A 23775-nucleotide genomic window follows, 5' to 3' on the forward strand; every position below is an offset into this window, starting at 1 on the left:
ATCTTATTGATATCATTTCTTTATTTTATGGTGGCAGCTCCAAACAACCAATTCGTACTTATTAATCATTTAGCTTTTCAACAACTAAATCAAAACCAAATGTGCCAAGCTACATTTTTTGAACAGCACTCGCTCCGGTATTTTTGACAGCACTGATAAGGGCAAATCTAATTAACAGCACGTAGCATTGTCTGTCATTTAGTATACTTACATTTAATTATTGAATTAAGCATTTACAACTTAGTTGATACAAGATGTTAAGAAATAGATTTTTGCTGAATCTGATGTATGTCCTGTGCAAAATCACATTTGTCATAGAATAGATCCAAAAATATTTATTTAAGTTTGGCAATAAAAAGAACAAAAATAAGAAAAGCGGTTTATTATTTACCTTTGTACATACATTAATAAACTATGTGTTATATGGTCTGTGTGTGCGCAGGGACACTAGTATAAATATTGCCGCAAATTACAAAAATAAAGCCTTTAAAATTTACCTCAATGGATGCAACAAATTGCCAATTTGAAGCACATTCTCCAAAAAAATTTCACGGCGCAAGTATTCTGAAAAAAAATACCAAAAATAAAAAATAACCAACTTTCCGGGGGTATTACAGGAAAACTATACTTAACAAATTTTTCAGACCTTTTTAGGAAGAAAAAAATAAAAGAAAATATAGCAATAAAAAAACCAGGGACCGTAAATAACACTGGTCGACAAAAAAAAGCCCAAGAATAAAGGCTACCAAACCTGAAAGGATTTTAGCTGTATATTACTACCTCATACTTGGAAACTTTCCATCACGTCGAAGTTTTGAGAAATCCGTGGTCAAAGTTCCAAATTTTCGATTTTTAGGCACTTTTTGCGACTTAATACCAAGAAAATCACAGAAATTATTTCCAACCGAAATCCGTTAAAGTTCTTACGTGCATCAATGCAAAATCCAACCGTCTTCGTTTGGAAGAGATTTCTGTGACACCCCTGATAGCAAACCAGACCCCACAACCGTGAATTAAATATCCTCGATGGACCGTGATTCTTAAGAGCTGGAGCGACCATGGATGACCAACATATACAATTTTAAAATGAATCTTAAGAATTACCTATCCTCGGTGGACAGTGATTCCTTAAGAACTCGAATGACTATGGATGACCAACATATGCGTATCTTATAAAATTATAATGAAAGTAAAGTTCAAGAAGTCGCGGATCAAGAAATGCAATAATGCGCAGCAGCCAAAAAATATTTTTAAAAAATCGCGCGATTTTTTTAAAAATAAATTAATTAATTAAATTAAATTAAATAAAAACAACAACAACAAAATACACACAATTAGCAAAGACACAAACCCAAACCAAAAACAAAGTACACCCAACTATTTTAATAGTTACGTAACTATCTTTGTTGGTCAATTTTACCAAGCAAATTTTTTTGTGTGTATCTCCCCTCTTCAAATGTGTCTGTGTGTAAATGAAGAAAACACCTTGCAGGAAAAATGCGAACTAGTCTGAAAAACAACTAGTTAAATAACTAATATAAAGCAACCGGAATTTGTCTGAATGCATTTGGACTACACAGGGTCTAGAAAATTTGTGCTAGTCGAAAAAATGATTAATACAAAACTAGTAAAAAATAAACTTTTCTCGGACTAGTACCTTTCTGACAAAAAAAACCTTAAAAATATTTAACTGGTAGAACAAATACATGTTAAGGTCTAGTTAAAAGGCAACTGGAATTTAACTAGTTGCAAATGAAACACATATGATCCAAAAATATAGCCTAGGGTGTAAATGTCTTGGGAAATTTAACACTAAACAAATCAAACACTTGAGGTCCTCGGTTCAATCCCCGGTCTCTGTACATTTTTTTTTGTTTTTTGTTTGCTAGGTGATGCTTTAGTTTTATTTTCAACTTTGTTTAATCTGTCCGAGGCAATATATATGTGAAAAATCACTGTTTATGAATTATGTCACACTAAAATTCATAAACCTTGTTAGGGCATTACAAAATGTGATGCGTGTATGGTTCAATCAGTTAGTGTGCCTACAAATCCAAAGGTCCCGGGTTCAAGTCCTAGAGAGGGCGACTTGCCTCAAAAAAAGTAAGTTTGTTTTAATTCCATTTAATTATCATTTACTGTATTTGATTACATAATAATTTTCAGAAATTCTCTAAGGACCGCGCCTATTGATTGGATACTAAATTAGGAGAGCGTCAAGTTAGGCACCGTCAAGTACTAGTGAAATTCAATCACTTGATGGTTTAGAGATTATTTTTAATTTTTTCGTGAAAATATTTTTTTGAGTGTAGTTTAACAGCTGTAACTATAAATTGGTTAACAGTCACTAGTGCAAAACTAGTAGCAAATGGACTAGTTGTTTCCGACGACAAGCATATGAAAAATGGACCACTTCGTTACAAGGAAATGGACATAACTTGAACTAGTTAACCTTCTTGACCCAACTAGTATTTTAATATTCCAAAACTGATTCCGTTTCCTGCAGGGCATTTTTAAATCGGACCACTCATTAAATAGTTATGAGCAAACAATGCATTTTTCGGTTGATGCCGCCACTTCAAGCGATTGCCTGTTTGATCTCACACTTCTTTTTCTGGGTATTCGATAGTCGATGCAATTGACTTCAGCATGTTTTCTTTTTCTTGATTCAAAAATCTGAAATCCAAAAAAAATAAAATATTTTCGATTATTCGATAATAGGCTTCAGTTGTCGGGTCGTTCCTACTTTTATACGGAATCAGAATCCTTGCGTGGGGGATTCTTTTCGTGAACGCACTTTAAAAATGTGATTTAAAGCAAAAACGTTGAGTTATCCTGAAGATCTGATGATCCCCTTAGCACACATTCTTCGTACAAAACAAATCAATATCATCCCTAACTTCAATTGCTAAGGTGAGAAAAACCATTCCCAAATGATATTTATCTCGACGATCCTCGTCACCCTTAACTTGGACTTGTTAAGGCAATTCGTATGCTGAGATTATGCATCTCCTTTGTGTAGCACTGATTGACTGGAATGGAACCTGCAACCTGGACTTCGGGACACTGCCCGTCTACAAATTACAGAAACCCTATGACTCATGCGCAATGGACCAAAAGAAAACACCAAAGAAGCACGCAGGCAGCATAACAATTTATTGGACAGAACAAACAATAAAAGGTATTGGGAAAAAGTGTGTGGGGAATAAGGTTGCTCTAACGAGGGAAAAGTGGATTGTGTGATTGGTGAGAAATCCACTGAGAGAAAACTGATAAATTATCGATCATGTAAAATATTATAAAAATAATATTAATAGAAAATAAATCCAAACGATTACACTTGATTAAATGGTGGGGGGGTGGGAAAATGGAAAGCCCTTATGGGAAAAATATTCTTTTTTGTTAGTTAGTTACTTTATTTTGTTAGTTTATCTATTTTTTATTTACTAAATTAAAAACACCTATTATTGAGAATAATTTATAAATGATAAATAAAGAAATATAAATGTTACCAGAAATCTCTTTCTAAGAAAATTTTGAAAGTAAAAGTAAAGATGATCATAGTTACGATCGTTCAACATATTTTCCACTATGTAGGGGACCACCAATACCAGTCGTGGCCCCCTAACATGGTCTCCGAAGAATTCCCTCCTCCTTTCTGGGTATGAGTCATCTTTGTTTACGTAGAAATTATGCTACCTGCTGCATTAATTTTTGTAGTTGTGGTTCTACCTGTTGTGCAAACGTAGACGAGAAGGGCAAATGAGAATCGACACAATTTGGATTCGCCCTTTTAACAGCTCTGCTCTTGTATAACAATTCTTTGATGACGTGCCGAGTTATATGACATACTGATTCTATGACGTACCGACTCTTATCATGTTCAATTCTGGTTTGTTTACGCTTTAATTTAAGTATAATTCATTGTTTGAACATTATAATCTTAAAGTTCATGTTTAGAACGAAAATTCATCTCGGGATTGGCGAAAAATTCTTAGTAACCAGCTGCGATAAAATAATTTACGGAATTCGGCAAAAAACATTATCATGCTAACAGCGAATGATGGGCTCCTTAGAGAAATGTGTACCAAAACTATTGAAGGTTCAGGATTTTGTGCGACAACTGATTAAAAAAATGTTGAAACAAGCTGATTTGTTAACCTTTTTTTTTATTAATGATAACTGATTTTTCTAACATTTTTTAGATGCAATAAAGTATCTTAAAACAAGACAGAACGCTATAGTCGGGCGGGTGTCCCGACTATCTAATACTTTTTCGCATAAATAGGGGTATAACGAGGTATAACGAGGACGAAAGCTAACTTCGGAAAGCCGAAATTTTAATACCCTTGCCGATTTCACGAACGAAAATTTGACTAATAAGGTTTAAGAGGTGAATTAAAGAAACAAATCTAATTTGACAGTTAAATATTGCTCTTAAATTTTGTTTAATTTTATTATCTATGTAAGTATGTACATTGCACATTGGGATGATTTTTTTTGGCATAAAGTCCAAAATTATTTTGTGAAATTTAATTTTTTTTTATCCGTTAAAGAAATGTTTAACATAAAACTATTTTTTAAAAATTTTTGTTACCATCCCTGGCTTTTTGCCAGCTCTCTAAAGTCAGCTGCTCGAGGTAAGTTGCGTGCGCCTAAATTTTTCTTTTCGGCTAAATTATGGAAAATCTTTGTCAAGGTACACTAGAAATGCTTTTGTTTTGTGCTGTTTTGTCGCATATCGTGAAGGATTGGCTGCTGAATTATGCTCCTTGTCAATTATTTTCACCACCACTAAGCCGGTACATAAGAATTATAGACCAGGATTGGGAAATTTTGAAGCAAAAAATTCGAAAGTTCTATGTAAAAAATCGTATGTAGACTTTTGTCAGTGCCATTTTTAGGTTTTTTGTTTATAACTTTTTAAGTTTTTGTTGTATAAGAATGAAATTTTGTTTTTTGAGTAATAATAAAATTTAAAACAAGATGGCATCATTACTTTTTCTGTAAAAGCTAAAGGAGTGGCAAAACTCCCAAAAAGGGGGTCGTATGTAGACTTTTGTCCGCCACTGTACATCAATAATGATAAACATGGGCGGTTCTTTTTTGTACATTTTTTTGATTTGCCTGAAACTTTTTGTACGTGTACTATTCGGAAAATTAGTAAGCACGTGTATCAGGATTTGGCCGAAAAAAAATAATTTTTTTTTTAGAATTTTTTTAGTTTGCCAAAAATGACACTGCACGGCATAAGCTGAATGCCACGGTATGTTAGTCCACCGCTAACTATCTTCTTTTAAACTGTGATCCACTGTATTTACAACGGATACAGTACACTCTTATACTCAACGAGTAACGAATATACTAAATTCTTAAAAATCCGAAATTGATTTATTTTTTATTTATTATCGCTTCTTGTGTTCTTTCGACAAAAGCTTAGCTTGGGCCGTCGAACAAGATTGTGCACGTTGTGGACCAAAGCTTTTTTTAAACTTGTAAGCCACTTTTAGTGGTAACACCTGGGGAGGGGAGAGTTAAAGAAGAAGAAAAGCAGGGGCGAGCGGAACAGCAACAACAAGAGCGGAGTGCCTTGCAAGTGCTGTTTTTGTTTTTTTTTTTGTGGTTGGCCATGGCTCTCTTGCGCACTCTCTCTGCCGCACACATGCGCAGTGCAACCTGCGCTCCAAACTGGTTTCGAGGGAGGAAATCCGCCAGAGAGCGGATTGGGTTTCGGCCCAAAGCCAGCAGCCAGTTTTTTTTTGCTTTTTAGTCGATTTGTATCTACCTTTGGTGCGGACGGTTGGTCGGAATAAACGCGATTCGCAGCGGAACCCAAGACAACCTGAAAACCAGTCTTTAATTGTTCCATTTCAAGCTGAAATCAATTAAAAGTTATTCGCCAATAAACAAATCAAAGTAGGAATTAATGCAATCAATGCAATTTCCCTCGGAAAATTGCTGGTAATGTGTGCAAAGTGTGTGAAAAATGTGCAAATACAAGAATTTTTATATTGATTTTCTTGGCCAAAAGAGCGAAAGAGCGACCAAAAGGCAGCAGCAGATGAAGAAGAAGAGGCGGCAACAGCACAAAGCTGCGCTGTAAGGCTTCCGCCGTTGGTGCGAGTGAGAGGACAGACTTGGTGGGAGCGAACAGGACAGGAATAGCGAGAAAAGTGCACTAGTGTGCGTGTGGGAACATTTCAGAGTGTTGTTTTTGTTATGTTCTAGCTTTGGCCAAGTTAAAATCAAAAAACATCGAAGAAGTCAAGTTGTACACAGAAAGAAAAGATTATAGCATATATGTAATTTATTACGGAGGCAGTTTCTGGGCTTTGCAATGTTACATATGCACATACATATAGTGAAACTTATCAAAATTATATTAGAAATTTTACGCCTACATATTTGATACCGAGCTGTTTCTTTCTGTGTACAGACAAGAAAGAATACCTGTATGTGTGTTTGTATCTGTGCACTTATTCTTTGTGCAATTCGCTTTTTAAAGGCATAATAAAAATAGCTCGGCCTGCAGTTTGAAAGTGAAAGAAAAACAACATTTGCGCGGAATGCAAAGTGAATAACTGGCAAGTGCAATTATCGACCCTTCTTCGTTTGATTGTGGTTTTTTTTTTTTGCGTGGGTGCTACTGCTTTCTCGCTTCCTCCCTTGCACGCTAATCCTGCGCCTTTTGACGTCGTTCGCCTCTTATTGATTTTCGCCATTCATTGATAAAAGATTCCAAATTAATGTGCGTGTGTGTGTGTGTGGACAAGTGAAAAGGGGATCCCCTGACAAAGCAATTTATTCATTTTCGTGATGTCTATATATAGTACCCCCGTTTTGACCAGAATGTCGTAAGGATCGAATAGAAAACCATCCATACGAATCCCAATCCCGGACAATGCAACCGTTCAGTGACAGTCTGAGCAAAAGTCGCGATGATTTGGCCAATGTCCCTGCCGCATCCCGGCAACAACAACAACTCTACGGCCGAAGGCAACACCACAGCAGCAGTCCCAATCTCTCCCTGGATCAAACGGACAATCTGCGGAGGAGGTGAGCACATTTGTTGGAAAGTATATAACTTTTCGATCCTGTAAATTATGTATATATAAAAAAACACCTCTTAACGAGGTAAAAAAGGAGTGATGATCGCACCCTCAACATACACAAGATCTGATATCAAATTTTGTGACGAAAAATTATAATAAATTTGACTAAATAAGTAGGGGAGAGTGGGGGAATTTCGTCAGCATTTTTTCAAAGCTATTTTTTGTCCATCTTGAGACACGTTATCATATTTCTATTTTTATTGTTGAATGCGGTTAGCACCAAGCTTTAAAATGTGACATTCCCCTATTTTTTTAATTAGCTTAATGATTTATAAAAAAATAAAATGTAAAACCAATATACTGGGGCAATCTCACCACACAGGGGGGTAAAATCACCACACAACTGGGGAAATTTCGTCACCTGAAAAATGTAGGGAGTTTAACGCCTGAAAATATGCTACACTGATCAAGCGTACCATTTTTGTTGACGTCCTATATTTGTTGCTGCTGCTGGTAGTCTGTTCGTTAGCCAGCTCGTCAAATATAAAAATATGTATTTAAAATAGGTGCGAATTTACCCTTAGCGTAGGGTGGCGAAATTTCCCCAGACCGTACTTTTTTAGAAATAATTATTTTTCTTGCGAAATTAGGCGCGAAGTTAAAAACCACTGACGCAGAAATGCACATTATAGCACTGTGTATTATATAAAAAATCGTGTATCTTATTCCTTTTGAATTGTGGCATACAGAAAAAATTTCGTCGAGAACTAAATGTAGCTTTTGAACTGTTAAAACACATTTAATATTATAGCTTAATTATCTTGGCCTTCTGTGCAAAACAAATGCATTGGTTGTGTCTGGCCGTCTTGAAGGACTAAAACAAAAAAAATTATATATTTTTACGACTTATGGATTCCGAGATATTGCAGGTGACGAAATTGCCCCTGTGACGAAATTCCCCCACTCTCCCCTATGTGTACTTTCTAAAATATTCTCATTCAGAAACATTGCATGACAACGGCGAATCCACTATCTGTAGCTGAAATATATAACAGGAGTATAAAAATAAATACATACATAAATTGGTATTTAATACCTTCTTCATCACTATGGACGGCAGTCCATGTAGTGACGAAGCGCACCAGGAGAGTGTGCGAAGGCGACTACTATTATATAGCCGCAAAATTGAAAATCTGCTGTGATAGTCCGATCGAAATGAGTAATACACCAATCGAAAGGTATTGCAAAAACTTAAAGGATTGCATACCAAGACTTTAAGAAAATCAATTGGCTTGGGAGAGAGAGCGGTGAAAGTGAAAAAGTGAAAATTTCGAAATTTGGAGCTGTTGGGGCCGGTGGGGATAAATGCCCCCTTGCAATGTTTTAGTTGTATTCCTTTTGAAAATACCCGTCGAATGAGGGGTCATTTGTCAAAATCCGACGCTCCGTTCAAAAGTTATAGCCAAAATAAGATTTCCTTCTTCTTCCCAAAATGAAAATTTAATTCTGTTTGTCAGTTTGTCAGTTTGTCAGTTTGTCAGTTTGTCAGTTTGTCAGTTTGTCCAAAACATGTTTCTTAAGTTTTGAAAATTAGATATGACGTTCATCCCATCGATATAAAAAACTTTTGTTCTACCACTTTTGGAAAAACTCGCTAGTTTAGCGGGAAAACAGCTATAAATAGCTAAAATTCGGAAAACCGTAACTTCTATACTACTAAAGCTACAGACTTGTGCTGCATCTTGTTTGAAAGGTATTTTTAAATGCTATAAACGCCTTCTATATGCAATTTGTGTAAATGTAATAATTAAAAAGATATGAACAAAAGACAATTTTTTAAAACTTTTTTTTTAGCTTTTTTTTATTTTTCTCAAAAACGGCTCTAACGATTTTCTTTAAAACTTTAAACTGTATAGCATTTAATGACGAGTGTAATAATTTTTCGTCACAAATGTTGATATCAGAACTATTGTATGTTGAAGGTGCGATCGTCACTAGTTTTTTACCTCGTTAAGAGGTGTTTTTATTTGATCCAATAAATGACTTAAAAACGCGACGTGGTTGAGTGAGGGTAATTCGACTTTAATTTTCCATACATATTTTGAGAACATCCCACAAAATCGTGCTTAATTAAGCGAAGTAATTGACCTTCAAGGCACACTGTAAAAAATGTTCACGTTATTCTGAAGTTAAACTAAAAGCTCGAAAGAAGTAAAAAGGTTGAAAGATCAGTAGCCATATATACACACTTTATTTAACAAACCTCGACACAAAGTAATCCTTATCTGATAGATAAATTTAAATCAAATAAAAACACCTCTTAACGAGGTAAAAAACAAGTGACGATCGCACCTTCAACATACAAAAGTTCTGATATCAACATTTGTGACGAAAAATTATTACACTCGTCATTAAATACACTTTCTAATATTTTCTCATTCGGCCCGCCCTAGCATACTATTTTAGCCTTTTTACCTTCATAGGCATTTTCTATTGCTGCGTGCCGAATGAGAAAATCTTAGAAAGTGTATTTAATGACGAGTGTAATAATTTTTCGTCACAAATGTTGATATCAGAACTTTTGTATGTTGAAGGTGCGATCGTCACTTGTTTTTTACCTCGTTAAGAGGTGTTTTTATTTGATATCAGAAGTTTTTGTTTGTTTATATTTGCTCTCATAGGAGCTGGTATATACATTTAAATTTAAATTGGTCAATCATAATTTGTAAACCATTGTATTTAAACAAATTAAGTTAAAATCCGTTTAAGTATTTCAAAATACCTTTTAAACGAGGTATAGCACATGTCTGTAGCTTCAGTAGTGTAGAACTTACAAACTAACGAAATTTAGCTATTTCTAGCTTTTTTTCCGCTAAAGCAGCGGGTTTTTCCAAAAGTCGTAAAACAAAAGTTTCCTATTTGGAACTCCTTAAAACAATTGAAATGATTCTATGAGCCTAAAATACAGTTTGGATACCCACGCACAAAATTAAACACTCAGGAAGCGTTAGTTGTTCTGAGCTGGCAAAAGTGGCTATTTTCGTTTCTGAATAACTTTTAAACGCGATTTTTTACATAAACATGATATATACCAAAATTTAAGGAATCTCAAGGGCTATACAGTTTAAAGTTGTAAGGAAAATCGTTAGAGCCGTTTTTGAGAAAATTAAAAAAAAGCTAAAAAAAAAGTTTAAACAAATTTTCTTTTGTTCATATCTTTTTAACTATTACATTTACACAAATTGCACACAGAAGGCGTATACAGCATTTAAAAATACCTTTCAAACGAGATGCAGCACAAGTCGGTAGCTTTAGTAGTATAGAAGTTACGGCTTTCCGAATTTTAGCTATTTATAGCTGTTTTCCCGCTAAACTAGCTAGTTTTTCCAAAAGTGGTAGAACAAAAGTTTTTTATATCGATGTGATGAACGTCATATCAAATTTTCAAAACTTAAAAAACATGTTTTGGACAAACTGACAAACTGACAAACAGAATTAAATTTTCATTTTGGGAAGAAGAAGAAAATCTTATTTTGGCTATAACTTTTGAACGGAGCGTCGGATTTTGACATATGTCCCCTCATTCGACGGGTATTTTCAAAAGGAATACAACTAAAACATTGCGAGGGGGCTTTTATCCCCACCGGCCCCAACAGCTCCAAAATTCGAAATTTTCACTTTTTCACTTTCACTACTCTCTCTCCCAAGCCAATTGATTTTCTTAAAGTCTTGGTATGCAATCCTTTAAGTTTTTGCAATACCTTTCGATTGATGTATTACACATTACGATCGGACTATCACAGCAGATTTTCAATTTTGCGGCTATATAATAGTAGTCGCCTTTGCACACTCTCCTGGTGCGCTTCGTCACTACATGGACTGCCGTCCATAGTGATTTCCCAATTTGGACGCTCCAACCTCAAACATCCTAAATGGATGGGTCTGGTTGTGTTAAATAAGTCAAAATAGAAATCGGAGCAAAATCGTTATTAAAAACGTTTATAAACATGTGCAAAACTAAAGGCCTGTGGTGAAATGATAAAAAGATAACGAGAGTAAGAAATATTTGCACACTAAACTAAATCATTCTCAAAATTTAGATAGTGTTTTTCTAATGCAAAAAATGTTTGTTCTCTTCACTTTCAATAAAATATTTTAAAATCTCGTCTTGTCAAAAGATTATACATTTTTAATGACTTGTTTTAACCGATAGCATGGGAAATACCCTTACATGAGTCCATAAAACTTTTTTGGGGTCTTTCCCATAGACGGTATCCACTGTAAGTGTAAGGGTAATGAAAACTGCGAGGTGCGCAAGTAAGAAACTTCCTAGTCGCACCTACAGCACGCTCACCTGTCAGTGTGTGTGTGTTTTGATCATGTGGTCGCCGCTATGGAAACTGGTTTTGAGTGTGACCAGGTGACAGCCTGGCTTGGGGAGACCTCGCATGGCAGGCCATCCTATACAGGGGCCAGAAAATTCGGTCAGTCTGACAACAACAATACCAGTGATAAGAGCAGATTGGGAGCAGAGTGGGAGTTGCACAGAGAGCGAGCGAGAGGAGAGAGCGCCATCCGAGTGCGAAAGCTGTGCTGATAGTGATAATGCGGAGCTTTACCGCTACGCTCCCGCTCGAGAGTCGCGATTTAGTTGGCGAAAATCAATCGTTTCCAACGGTCGCTCTTTGCGCGTGAAATTCGCGAGCCTGCCTTAAATTACGCGCGTGTATTTGTGTGTCAACAACAAAAACAAGACTGCTTATCGCCAAATCAGTTTGCAGTCGCTGTCTGTGTGTTGGTGTGACGCAGTTGTGCGAAATACGTGAAATTATTACACTTTTTTCCACCAACCAATAATCGACACTCTTGAAAAACCGCCAACGAAAGTGTTACGCGCTTCGTTTGTCTCTTTTTTCTTGTAATTAACAACAAAAAACCACACCAACTTACCTTGACGTCATTTTTTTTATTAATATACATCGGACGACAAAAAGCGCTTGTTGTTGCTTTTTTTATTGGTGGCTGCTGGTGCTTGGCACGAACTTTTAATCAAAAGTTAGCCAACTTTTGTTGTTGGCCCAGTGCGTAAACAAAAAAAATAAAACTGTTGGCCGAAAAGCGAGCGTAAAAATTTGCATTAATGCAGTCGCGGCGTCGCATGAATGAATGAAATTCTTAGTGCGCGACCACAAATTACGAAAGCAAACAAAATAAAAAAACAGAATATAAAGACAAACAAACCATGGTCTACACAATTCCGTTTTTTAGCCACAACGAGCCACCCGACATGATCATCACCAAAGAAAAAAGGTAAAAAACATTCATACACCCGAAAGTATCTCAAGATGCACTGAGTCACAGAATCTCAGAGATTCACCGCTGACCTGTGCAGAATAAGAAATAAAAAGACGGCCGACAAATATCCGCGTTCTATGAACCGCACGCCAAAGGTCAAAACGTGCTTCGCCCGGCAGCGCGCAAATTAATATTTGGCGACGGAATTTAATGCTTTTTCACAAATTCATAAATAAACGAAAGGTTTTTGACATTTGCGCGGCGAGTGCCGCTAACCGCGTGTAAGCAGGACGGCGATATAGTAAAAAAAATCGCATATATCTTTACACGGTGCGTTTGTGTTAACGATGCTTAACAGGTGAAGCTCGAAATGTCCAGGTTTCGGCTTTTTACACAAAAAAGGCAGCATCAAACAATGTGGTAAAATTAGTATGATTTTCTTAAAATACCTGTTGCATGGGTACTTTATATGTAGGTTTGAAAATGACTTCTTCTTAGGGAACTTCAGAGACTTAATCATCAAAACCTTTGGCAGAGGTATTCAACAAATATACATTTTTTATACCCTTGCAGAGGGTATTATGATTTCAGTCAGAAGTTTGCAACGCAGTGAAGGAGACGTTTCCGACCCCATAAAGTATATATATTCTTGATCAGCATCACAAGACGAGTCGATCTAGCCATGTCCGTCTGTCCGTCTGTCCGTCTGTCCGTCCGTCTGTCCGTCTGTCTGTTTCTACGCAAACTAGTCTCTCAGTTTTTGAGCTATCGGGATGAAACTTTCCCAAAAGTCTTCTTTCTATTGCAGGTAGTATATATGTCGGAGCCGACCGGATCGGACAACTATATCTTATGGCTCCCATAGGAACAATCGGAAAAAAAAAAACTTTAATAAATTCTAGCTTCGGTGTTTTTTGAAATATTACCTTCTACTTTTGGGGATGTTATTTTTTAAATATATCTGAATTTCGAATTAATTAGTTAAAAAATCGGACTACTATATCATATAGCTGCCATAGGAACGATCGGAAAATTAATGGAAAAGTAATAGGAAATAAATTTTAGCTTCTTTGGATTTTATTGTATTATCTTCTACTCTAGGATATGACTCTTTTTAAATATTTCCGAATTTCAATTTTAATTTAATCAAAATCGGACGACTATATCATATAGCTGCCATAGGAACGATCGGAAAATTAATGGAAAAGTAATAGGAAATAAATTCTAGCTTCTTTGGTTTTTATTGTATTATCCCCTACTCTAGGATATGACTCTTTTTAAATATTTTCGAATTTCAATTTTAATTTGATCAAAATCGGACGACTATATCATATAGCTGCCATAGGAACGATCGGAAAATTAATGAGAAATATTAGAAAATTGAACATTTTTGCGATTTGTAAATTAATAGGAATGATCTGCAAGGGTATATAAGCTTCGGCTGGCCGAAGCTAGCTTCCTTTCTTGTTTATATATCCAAAACAGAATTTGAAGTACCCAAAACTAAGTCAAAACAACGAAATGTTTCGCATTTATATAAAATACATATGTACATGTATGGATGAGAATCTTGTTATACCCGTCACTCGTAGAGTAAAAGGGTATATTGTATTCGTGCAAAAGTATGTAACAGCTAACAGCTATAAATTTTATATATTCTTGATCAGGGTCACATGACGAGTCGATCCAGCCAGGATGGTCTGTCTATCTGTATGAACGCTGAGATCTCGAAAACTACAAAAGGGTTTTGGGTTTTCTACGCAGTGCAAGTTTGTTTCAGTCGAGGGCCACGCCTCCTCTTTCGCCCACAATATCCTTAAACGATTTTAAGAGGTGTCTAGCGCCAACATTTTTAAAGGTTTCGAAAAAGTAAAAATGCAGTTTTATTGTATGTTTCAATACCTATCGAAATGTAGAAGAAATTTTTTCAAATCAGATCATTCGTTAACAAGTTATGGGCGATCAAAGCTTTATATCTCCATTTCCCTCGCACTATCTTTAGCTGAGTAACGGGTATCTGATAGTCGACGCACCCGACTATAGCGCTCTCTCTTGTTTTCTAATGGTAATAAGAAGTGTTTTTTGTGTTTTCCTAAAAACAGTTACCAATATTTACATAATCATTTCAATTAAAAGTAGTCGACTTTAAGCACATTGTGTTCTCAGCTCTAATATCAATGCTAATGCCCAACGAAGTCTAAAAAGAACGGTAGATGGCTCTATATATGTATAAGCATGGCTGCATAAGTGTAGGTGTCAAGCAGGTGATTTCGCCTATCAGGCTTTCTATTTGGAGTTGTTGTGGTTTCTATGGCCATTCCGGCAGTGATAAATGATAAATGTTTTTCACCTGCTGCCGCATTTGCACTCCACCCCCTCCCCAAGCCCATTGTCCTGTGTTTGTTTATCTTATCGGACAAAAAAGCAAACACAAATTCCAACAGGAAGGCTTTTTACGTGTGTATGTGTATGCCAAGAACTGAAATTCAAGCGATCACTTCTCTAATATTTATTTGCGCGGGCTTGTTTTTTTTATCAAAGTTCGCTTTTTTGTGCCCCTTCACTGTGTCAGCACGAAAAATGATTATTATGGCGTGTGTAAACATAGAAATCGCGAAAAGCACTTTGATTATCATACGAACGATTTACTAGCAATAAACTATAGCATTTGCGACGTTCTTATTCGGTTTCGATTTTTTCGATTTCGATTGATGATGCTGGGTGCTGAGTGATTTTTTTTATCATTTACGTGTGTGCTCTCTACATATGAACACCGATAAGACAATGCTATTTTAAGGTTATGCGTAATCATCAAATTTTTAGCAAATTATTTTTTATTTGATAATATTATTTTATTTGATAATAATGGCGCCAACCAATATTTATAATTGCTTGATATGGTTTAAGGTCTTCAAAGTTAAATACATATGTAGTTTTTCACTATTATTTCAACTCAATTACAAAAAAAAAACAAGAAAGGAAGCTTGCTTCGGCCAGCCGAAGCTTATATACCCTTGCAGATTATTCCTATTAATTAACAAATCGCAAAAATGTTCAATTTTCTATTATTTCTCATTAATTTTCCGATCGTTCCTGTATGATATAGTAGTTCAATTTTGATAAAATTAAAACCGAAAATCGGAAATACTTAAAAAGAGTCAAATTCTAGAGTAGAAGAGAATACAATAAAAACCCACGAAGCAATAATTTTTTTCCTATTAATTTGCTTTTAATTTTCCGACCGTTCCTATGGCAGCTATATGATATAGTGTCCCGATTTTTTAAATCTTATTCGAAATTCATAAATATTTAAAAAATAACATTCCCAAGAGTAGAAGTTAATATTTCAAAAAAAAACACCAAAGCTAGAATTATAAAAAAAAATTTTTTCCGATCTTTCCTATGGGAGCTATATGGGATATAGTTGTCCGATCCGGCCGGTTCCGACTTATATACTACCTGCAATAGAAAGAAGACTTTTGGGAAAGTTATAAGCCGATAACTTTAAATCTGAGAGACTAGTTTGCGTAGAAACGAACAGACAGACGGACACGGCTAGATCGTCTCGTCTAGTGATGCTGATCAAGAATTTATATACTTTATGGGGTCGGAAACGTTTCCTTCACTGCCTTGCAAACTTATGACTTAAATCATACCCTCTGCAAGGGTATAACAAGAAAGAACGCTATAGTCGGGTGCCCCGACTATCAGATTCCCGTTACTCAGCTAAAGGGAGTGCGAGGGAGATGGAGATATAAAACTTTGATCGGGCATAACATTTTAACGAATGGTCAGATTTGAAAAATTTGTTCTACATTTCAATACGTATTGATAAACACAAAAAAATCTTACATGGTTATACCAATAAAAGCATCATCCAGTTTCCGGAATTTCTTTTTTATAATATAAGCTTAAAACAATTTATTTAACTTCTGATTGTGTTTCATCCGTTCCGGCTCACATAATTCCAGGGACTGACTTACTCAGCTGACAGCTCGTACTTGTACTTGTTTGTTCGTTTAGAAACTAGTAAAATTTAAAAACTTTAAAAATTCAGAAGTCGGTAAAAAATTGTAGTATTGACACTATGCAACATCTAAAATTTACCTCGATGGATGCTATATTTTTGTATTCGTTACAAATTCCCATGTTAGTCTGCGCTAATGCAATTTTGTTGTGTATATTTATATCTATCGAAATGTAGAAGACATTTTTCAAATCGGACTATCCATTAAAAAGTTATACGCATTCAAAATTGTCTATTTATATCTATCTCCCTCGCACTCCCTTTAGCTGAGTTACGATTATAAGTCGGGACACCAACCCGAGTACAGCGTTTGCACTCCCTTTAGCTGAGTGACGGGTATTAGATAGTCGGGACACCAACCCGACTATAGCGTTCTCTCTTGTTTTTACGTTAATTTTGTTATCCTTTCTGGCAGTTATAATATAGTCGTCCGATCATTTTTATAATATTATTCGAAATTCAGAAATATTTAAAAAAAGGAATATCCCAGAGTAGAAGAGCGTATCTTAAATTATTGGACTTAAGGCCCTCTACTTTAATTTCACTTTAGAATTTAAAGCTAAATATGCATTTCTATGTTTTTTTTGTTTTCACCTTAAAATTAAAAAAAAGCTTGTCAAGAGCCTATATATTATTTTTATTTAAAAACAAGAAAGGAAGCTAGCTTCGGCCAGCCGAAGCTTATATACCCTTGCAGATAATTCCTATTAATTTACAAATCGCAAAAATGTTAATTTTCCTATTATTTCTCATTAATTTTGCGTTCGTTTCAATGGCGGCTGTTCGATTTTGATTAAATTAAAATCGAAATTCAAAAATATTTGAAAAGAGTTATATCCTAGAGTAGAAGAGAATACAATAAAAATCAACGAAGCAATAATTTATTTTTAATTTAATTAATTTTCCGATCGTTCCTATGGCAGCTATATAATATAGTCATCCGATTTTGAAAAAATTTTATTCGAAATTCAGAATTAGATAAAAAATGACATTTCCAAACGTAGGATGTTATAGGTTCAAAAACACCCAAGATATAATTTTTTTACATTTTTTTTTCCGATTGTTCCTATGAGAGCTATATGATATAGTTGTCCGATCCGGCTCGTTCCGACTTATATACTAGACTTTTGGGAAAGTTTTATCCCGATAGCTTGAAAACTGAGAGACTAGTTTGCGTAGAAACGGACGGACAGACGGACGGACAGACGGACAGACGGACATGGCTAGATCGACTCGTCTAGTGATGCTGATCAAGAATATATATACTTTATGGGGTCGGAAACGTCTCCTTCACTGCGTTGCAAACTTCTGACTGAAATCATAATACCCTCTGCAAGGGTATAAAAAGAGACAAAAATTTAACATATGTATTTGATTTCTCCACAGCATTGCTTGCCTGCAAGATGAGTTCGGTCACCTAGGCATGGCCGCCACAGACCTGCCCTTTAAGTCCCCCGATCTGGACTCTCCGCCCCGGCTACAGCATCAGAACAACTATGCTGAGATCACGGACAGCAGTGCGGAAAACACGTGCCAACAGCGCTGGCCACCTCACGTGGGAGGAGCGGCGGCGGCCTTTGGGCATCCAGATAAGCCGATCGGCTGGATGTACGGACTACTCGGGTGCATGAAGCCCGTGCTTTCGTTTATCGGGAAGACAGGAGTGATCGAGGTTAAGAGTCAGCGGAGCGAAGACTGGCAGATTCCATTTGAGTCTATTACTGATTTGGAATGGCTTGGGAGCGGAGCTCAGGGAGCCGTCTTTAGTGGCAAGCTAAAAAACGAGATTGTGGCTGTCAAGAAGGTGAAGGAACTTAAAGAAACAGACATCAAGCATCTAAGGAAGCTTGATCATGAGAACATTATTAAGTTCAAGTAAGTATGAGGGTTGAAAACGTATCCTTCTTTAAATGGTTAAACCAAATTATGCTTTTTTAAATAAATTCCCATATTATTTAAATTTTTTTTTTTGTTGGTACTGGCCAAATTATTAAAAGCTTACATTATAAAAAGCAAAACAAAGCTGGCTAAGAATTTCTCAACTGCGCATATGAAATAATAGATTTTCTTCAAACTCGAGTTCCTCGTAGAGTTTGCCTTGGTTATCAACTGTGATTTTTTTTTAAATTTTTTGGTGTCCATTTAAAAAATGTTCTCAAACTTAAAATTAGTATATCTCGGGAACGGCTTAGAGGAACCACGTGCAACTTTACACGATTTTAAATGTGTACTAGGGAAATTAGGAAAATATTTTATTACATTTTTTGTTGTCCAAAAAGTATGAATTTTATTTATTTGAAATTAGGTTCGCGGTTTTGGAAGTCTTCTTCATCCTATAAAATAAACTAAACTATCCAAGATTGTTTATCTCATAACCAACTTAATTTACCAGAAGAAACATTTTTGTTCCTTTTCATCATTTCCAAGATATATAATTTTTTATGTGAATTTAAAAGAACTTTATTTACATTTCCAACGAGTACAATTCTTTAATGTTTATGGTGAAAGTTTGCACAACTCAATTACTCACTGATATTATGCACATATTAATATTTTGTTTCAGATTGTAATTTTAATTTTTCAAAGCCTACCTTCTTAACAATAAGAAAATCCATCGATCCATCCATGTATGGCAGCTATATGAAGGGATGATGGTTAAATTGTTATAATAATATTTGTGCATAATATCAGTGAGTAATTCAGTTTTGCAAACTTTCAGCTTAAGCATGTAAGCATCTTGTATAGTTGAGTTTATTTTATTGGATGAAGAAGACTTCCAAAACCGCGAACAAAATTTCAAATAATTTAAATTCATACTTTTTGGACAACCAAAAATTTTGTAAAATATTTTCCTAATTCCCCTAGTACACATTTAAGCTGTTCTCGAGATATACTAATTTGAAGTTTGAGAACATTTTTTAAGTTTTTAACTTCAAAAATTCATAGCGCCCCTAAATGGACACCAAACAATTTCAAAAAAATCACAGGTGAAAACATAAAGAAAATCTATTATTTCATATGCGCAGTTGAGAGGTTCTTATAAAAATAAGCCAAGAATGCATAACAAATAAAGCGGAAAATATTTTTTTTGTATACTTATTTTTCAAAATGATGCTCACAAAATGAATTCTAAGAATTTCTTTTATAAATTAAACATTCTTTTAATGACGGCATTAAAACTGTAACTCAGGATTTTGTTTTGGATATTTTAGGTTTCGATTTATGTATACATTTCCAATTAAAAAATAATAATATTGTTTAACTTTGCAGAGGAGTTTGTACGCAATCGCCGGTGTTCTGCATCATCATGGAGTTCTGTCCATATGGACCACTGCAGAATATATTGAAGGAGGAGCAAGTCATGTTACCGTCCCGCTTGGTTTCTTGGTCCAAGCAAATCGCTCTGGGCATGCAGTATCTGCATTCTCACAAGATCATACACAGAGATCTAAAAAGTCCCAAGTAAGTTATAAAAACATCGAAAAATAAACAACGTAATAATTGGTGTAATAATTAATTTCCAGCATACTGATTAGTACAAATGAAGTGGTGAAGATCAGCGACTTTGGAACGAGCCGCGAGTGGAACGAAATCAGCACCAAGATGAGTTTCGCCGGAACAGTGGCCTGGATGGCACCAGAGGTCATTCGCAACGAACCCTGCTCTGAGAAGGTGGATATTTGGTCTTATGGCGTCGTGCTCTGGGAGATGCTTACCTGCGAGATACCCTACAAGGATGTCGACTCGTCTGCTATTATCTGGGGTGTGGGTAACAACTCCCTCAAGTTGTTGGTTCCGAGCACCTGTCCGGAGGGATTCAAGCTGCTCGTCAAACTCTGTTGGAAAAGCAAGCCTCGCAACCGCCCTTCATTCCGGCAGATTCTTTCGCATTTGGATATCGCGGGCCCCGAACTCCTACGAAAAACAGAAAAGCAGTATTTTGAGACCCAAAAGTCGTGGAAAGAAGAGGTCCGATCGCATCTAAAGGAGATTACCCAAAATGGCACTAGTATACACAAGTACGAGCAAGATCTGATTAAGCGGCGCACGGCTGAGTGGCGACATGCCCAGGATATCCGAATGGTGTACGAGGATAAGCTGCAGAAGACAAACCAACTGTTCTTCGAGCTCAGCGAGTGTATGTCCCAGTTGCAGGAGAAGGAGAAGGAAATCGCAGAGTAAGTAAAAAAATGTGCCTTTAAAAAAAGTTTTTTTGATAACCCCCTAAAATTTTGCTTAGACGTGAACGGAAGCTACCTGGCAGTGGCTACAAACCGACGCGACGTTTGGGGAATACACTCAGAAAAATGCAGCACTATAGACGACGACTGAACGCTCCACCAGCGGCCACTCAACAACAATCAACGACGCCAGATCCAGAGACTACGCCGGAGGTAAAGAATACAAACTTTATTACCGACTTGGTATATATTTTAATTGGAGCATTTTGCAAAAATATGTTTTTATAACAAAGTACACTGAAGTTAAAATCAATATACTCATTTGTTAAGGCATCAATCATTTATTCTTGCTTTTTAGAAAGCAGAGCCTTAGAAGTCACCATTTGAAAAAGTTGCGAGGTGTTTTAGTTTTATTATAATCGATGCACTTTACAGAACAGTGGTCGAACCCGAGTTTTGGAAAGGGAAATTTCATGCCCAATGCATTTATCTGACTAAATATTTTTTGGTTTTAATGGTATTGTAGGGAATGACATTAATGTGGCACTCCGCGACATAGATCAACTAACGCATTTTTAATAGCAAAGGATTGGTGTCCAAAGAGTCAAATAAGTTTTGTTTTAAGTTTATATAAAACCCGAATTTATCCATTTTTCTTTATTCAAATGATATGGAATATTGAGTAAAAAATTACCATCTCTTTTCACAGTCTCCTGTGAAGTGTATGCTATATGCTCAATTGGATAGCAATTGCCAGCCCAAATCGTACCTGGCTAACATTATCCCAGGCAGTGGCATAGGCGGCACAATGCCCAACAAAAACAAGAAGAACTTCCGTCATCGCCGCAACGGTTCTGGATCCTTTGGCGCCCCACCCAAATACAGTCCGACGCGAGATCGTCGCTACCAGAGCGAGCCGGAGAACCGAAAGGTTCAGCTTGTGGAGCGGCAAACACAAACGGATGCCATGGATGTCAGCGAAACGGATATAAGTCCTTCCGCAGAGGCTCCTCGATCTCAGCCCATCGACGTGCCAGCTCCGAACCATCGCCAACTGCCACTACAGCTACAAAGGGTACAGAAAATTGCTCAGGCGCAGGCGAGGGCTCGGAGCGGAAGCACATCTTCCGCTGCTGGCGCCCTAAACCCCGCCTGTCCCTCGAACGGCAACTCTCTGAGCACCAGCGAGTTGACCTATCAGGATGCCTGCTCGAGTCCTGATCAACTCATCGACGATGTAATGAATAGCAACGAGCGTTTGGATATGACCGAGTGCTGCAGTGACAACGAAAACCTGGAGCGTCTGGGCCGAAAAGTCATCGAATTCATCAATGAGAACCGCCTGTCCATTCAGTCGAACACAAACTCCAACAGCAACACGGAGAATGGAAACGGAGGAGTCTCGCCGCTGGAACTGAGGGAGAGCGGTAACAGTCCATGCCTGAGTCGGTGCAGCAGCACGCACAGCAAACGACGGAAACAACCACTGGGGGACAACCCAAACGGCAGTTCGATAAGCAATGCTAACGGAGAGTCCCACGAGCAAGACAGCTGGTCGGATGAGGAGGGTGAAACCACGGACTACAAGTACGCCCTGAGGAGAAGGAGGTGAGTTTATAGGATTTATACAATAAGTTCAGTAAGATGTAACTTGTGTATCTTCCATTCCAGCTTTGGCCGCCTGCCCATTGCTCGTGGCATGCGACCCCGCCGCAGCTACAAGGCTCCACTGTCCCAGAAGATAGCCATCCACAAGCGCAATGTGGTCATAGTCTCCGACGAGGAGGAGAACACCTCGGAGTACAGTCACTCGCCCTCCAGTCAACACTCGACGTTAGAGAGCAACACGGACATTGCGGACATGAAGAAAACTCAGGCCACATCCACCTCAGCCAACAGCTACAGCGAACCCGACGACGATTCGAGTGATTCGAGCGATGAGGAGCAGGGAAACAGGGTCGCGAGAGCCAACGCTGAGGGCCAGGCATTGTCTATGGGCGCCGTGCGCAGCAGCGATATTATATCCATACCGACTTTTGAGGCTGATGGCGCCGTCAATATGGTCTAACCTAGTACGATTTCTAGCCTAAGTAAGAACTCCTAAACAAAACCCGAAACTAGAGTTGTCCACGTTACGCAGCAAAAACTATCTCTTATATATACTCAACGAGAAATCGGCCCAAATTGTATGGTATTATCTATGTTCATGTCCAGATCTGTAACTCCTCTTATTTATATGTACCCGTGTGAGTGGAAGACCGTCTCCAAGCGTTGACCGTTTCGGAGGATTCCATTTCAAAAACATTAAGACCTTTTGGGTTAGGGGCAATCTTTATTCGTGTCGTACTCGTATCAAATGCATTTCCTATTTTGCTGAATATAATTTTGCATTAGACTTAGTTAATATAACCATTATTCTTGTCCTTAGCGAGCTGCCTTTGTAATATACTTAAAAATGTCCTAATTGTATATTTAGTTTAAGTCATTAGGTATAATTTTTGTTCGATCGTAAGAGCTTAAACCGCAACACAAAAGAAAACCCAACAAACGCTCCCACAAAAACCGAACTACAAAGCAACAAAATAATAGAATTGGCCTCAGGCATTATATAGTAATGAAAGGGAAGAGGAAAAAATAGTCAGGGATATTTTTTATATAAGAAAATTTGCTTAGAACTTAATAGGAAAGTGTTTTTAAGAAGCGCATTGTACGTATAATTTGGTAGACGCATCGAATGAATGTTTCCCAATTATGCCGGGAACTAGGAATTTGATGGACCGAAACATCTTACTTTCTATATGCACAAAATTCCAAGCTTCAGTGCCTTAATGCAAACACAAAGAATAGGAGATATGTTTTGGAGAAACTAAACAATATAAACTCGTAGATCTAACCGCGGCTATGAAGTAGCCATGAGCGCTTTCTAGACCTTATAGACAACTTATGCAGCAGAGAACTATATATTTGGTCAAATACGTTTCGCCCTTCTGGAAATCGTTCATCAGCTGCAAAACGAATTATTATACACACTCAATATATATACATTCTATATATTTACACGCTAGTTGGATGTTTAGCTTCGTAAGATGTGTCGTTTCTTAATGTGCGACTTTTCTCTACATTATGTAAATGTACTCCATATTAAGATTAATTTTAACGACTCATACGAAATAGAAATAAAATGAAAATATGTAAGAACGCTAAAGACCTTGGGTTAGTT

At 36.8% G+C, this 23775-nt stretch overlaps 1 protein-coding gene across 3 annotated transcripts; it reads left to right on the forward strand.

Annotated features, from left to right (window-relative positions):
- The first annotated feature begins 5761 nt into the window (after nucleotides 1–5761).
- wnd (Mitogen-activated protein kinase kinase kinase 13 wallenda) lies at nucleotides 5762–23760 on the forward strand. Of its 3 annotated transcripts, none has more exons than XM_017142604.3 (8): nucleotides 5762–5961; nucleotides 6831–7056; nucleotides 17761–18249; nucleotides 19645–19836; nucleotides 19899–20552; nucleotides 20615–20768; nucleotides 21265–22163; nucleotides 22227–23760. In XM_017142604.3, the coding sequence occupies exons 2-8, from the start codon at nucleotides 6902–6904 to the stop codon at nucleotides 22621–22623; spliced, it is 2940 nt and encodes a 979-aa protein (XP_016998093.2). In that variant the 5' UTR covers nucleotides 5762–5961; nucleotides 6831–6901; the 3' UTR covers nucleotides 22624–23760. The 3 variants fall into 3 exon arrangements, with proteins under 3 accessions (XP_016998093.2, XP_016998094.2, XP_016998095.2); XM_017142605.3 differs by having other exon boundaries at nucleotides 5762–5916; XM_017142606.3 differs by lacking the exons at nucleotides 5762–5961; nucleotides 6831–7056 and adding an exon at nucleotides 11692–12362.
- Nucleotides 23761–23775: the final 15 nt, after the last annotated feature.

This window comes from Drosophila takahashii, chromosome 3L, assembly GCF_030179915.1.
Source record: "Drosophila takahashii strain IR98-3 E-12201 chromosome 3L, DtakHiC1v2, whole genome shotgun sequence".
Lineage (NCBI taxonomy): Eukaryota > Metazoa > Arthropoda > Insecta > Diptera > Drosophilidae > Drosophila > Drosophila takahashii.

What these genes read in the sequence shown, in the direction of transcription:
- wnd (XM_017142604.3), top strand. Translation starts at nt 6,902, where the DNA reads ATGCAACCGTTCAGTGACAGTCTGAGCAAAAGTCGCGATGATTTGGCC. An exon ending in ACGGACAATCTGCGGAGGAG is followed by an intron (nt 7,057 to 17,760) that starts GTGAGCACATTT and finishes ATTTCTCCACAG; the next exon opens with CATTGCTTGCCTGCAAGATG. An exon ending in ATCCAGAGACTACGCCGGAG is followed by an intron (nt 20,769 to 21,264) that starts GTAAAGAATACA and finishes CTCTTTTCACAG; the next exon opens with TCTCCTGTGAAGTGTATGCT.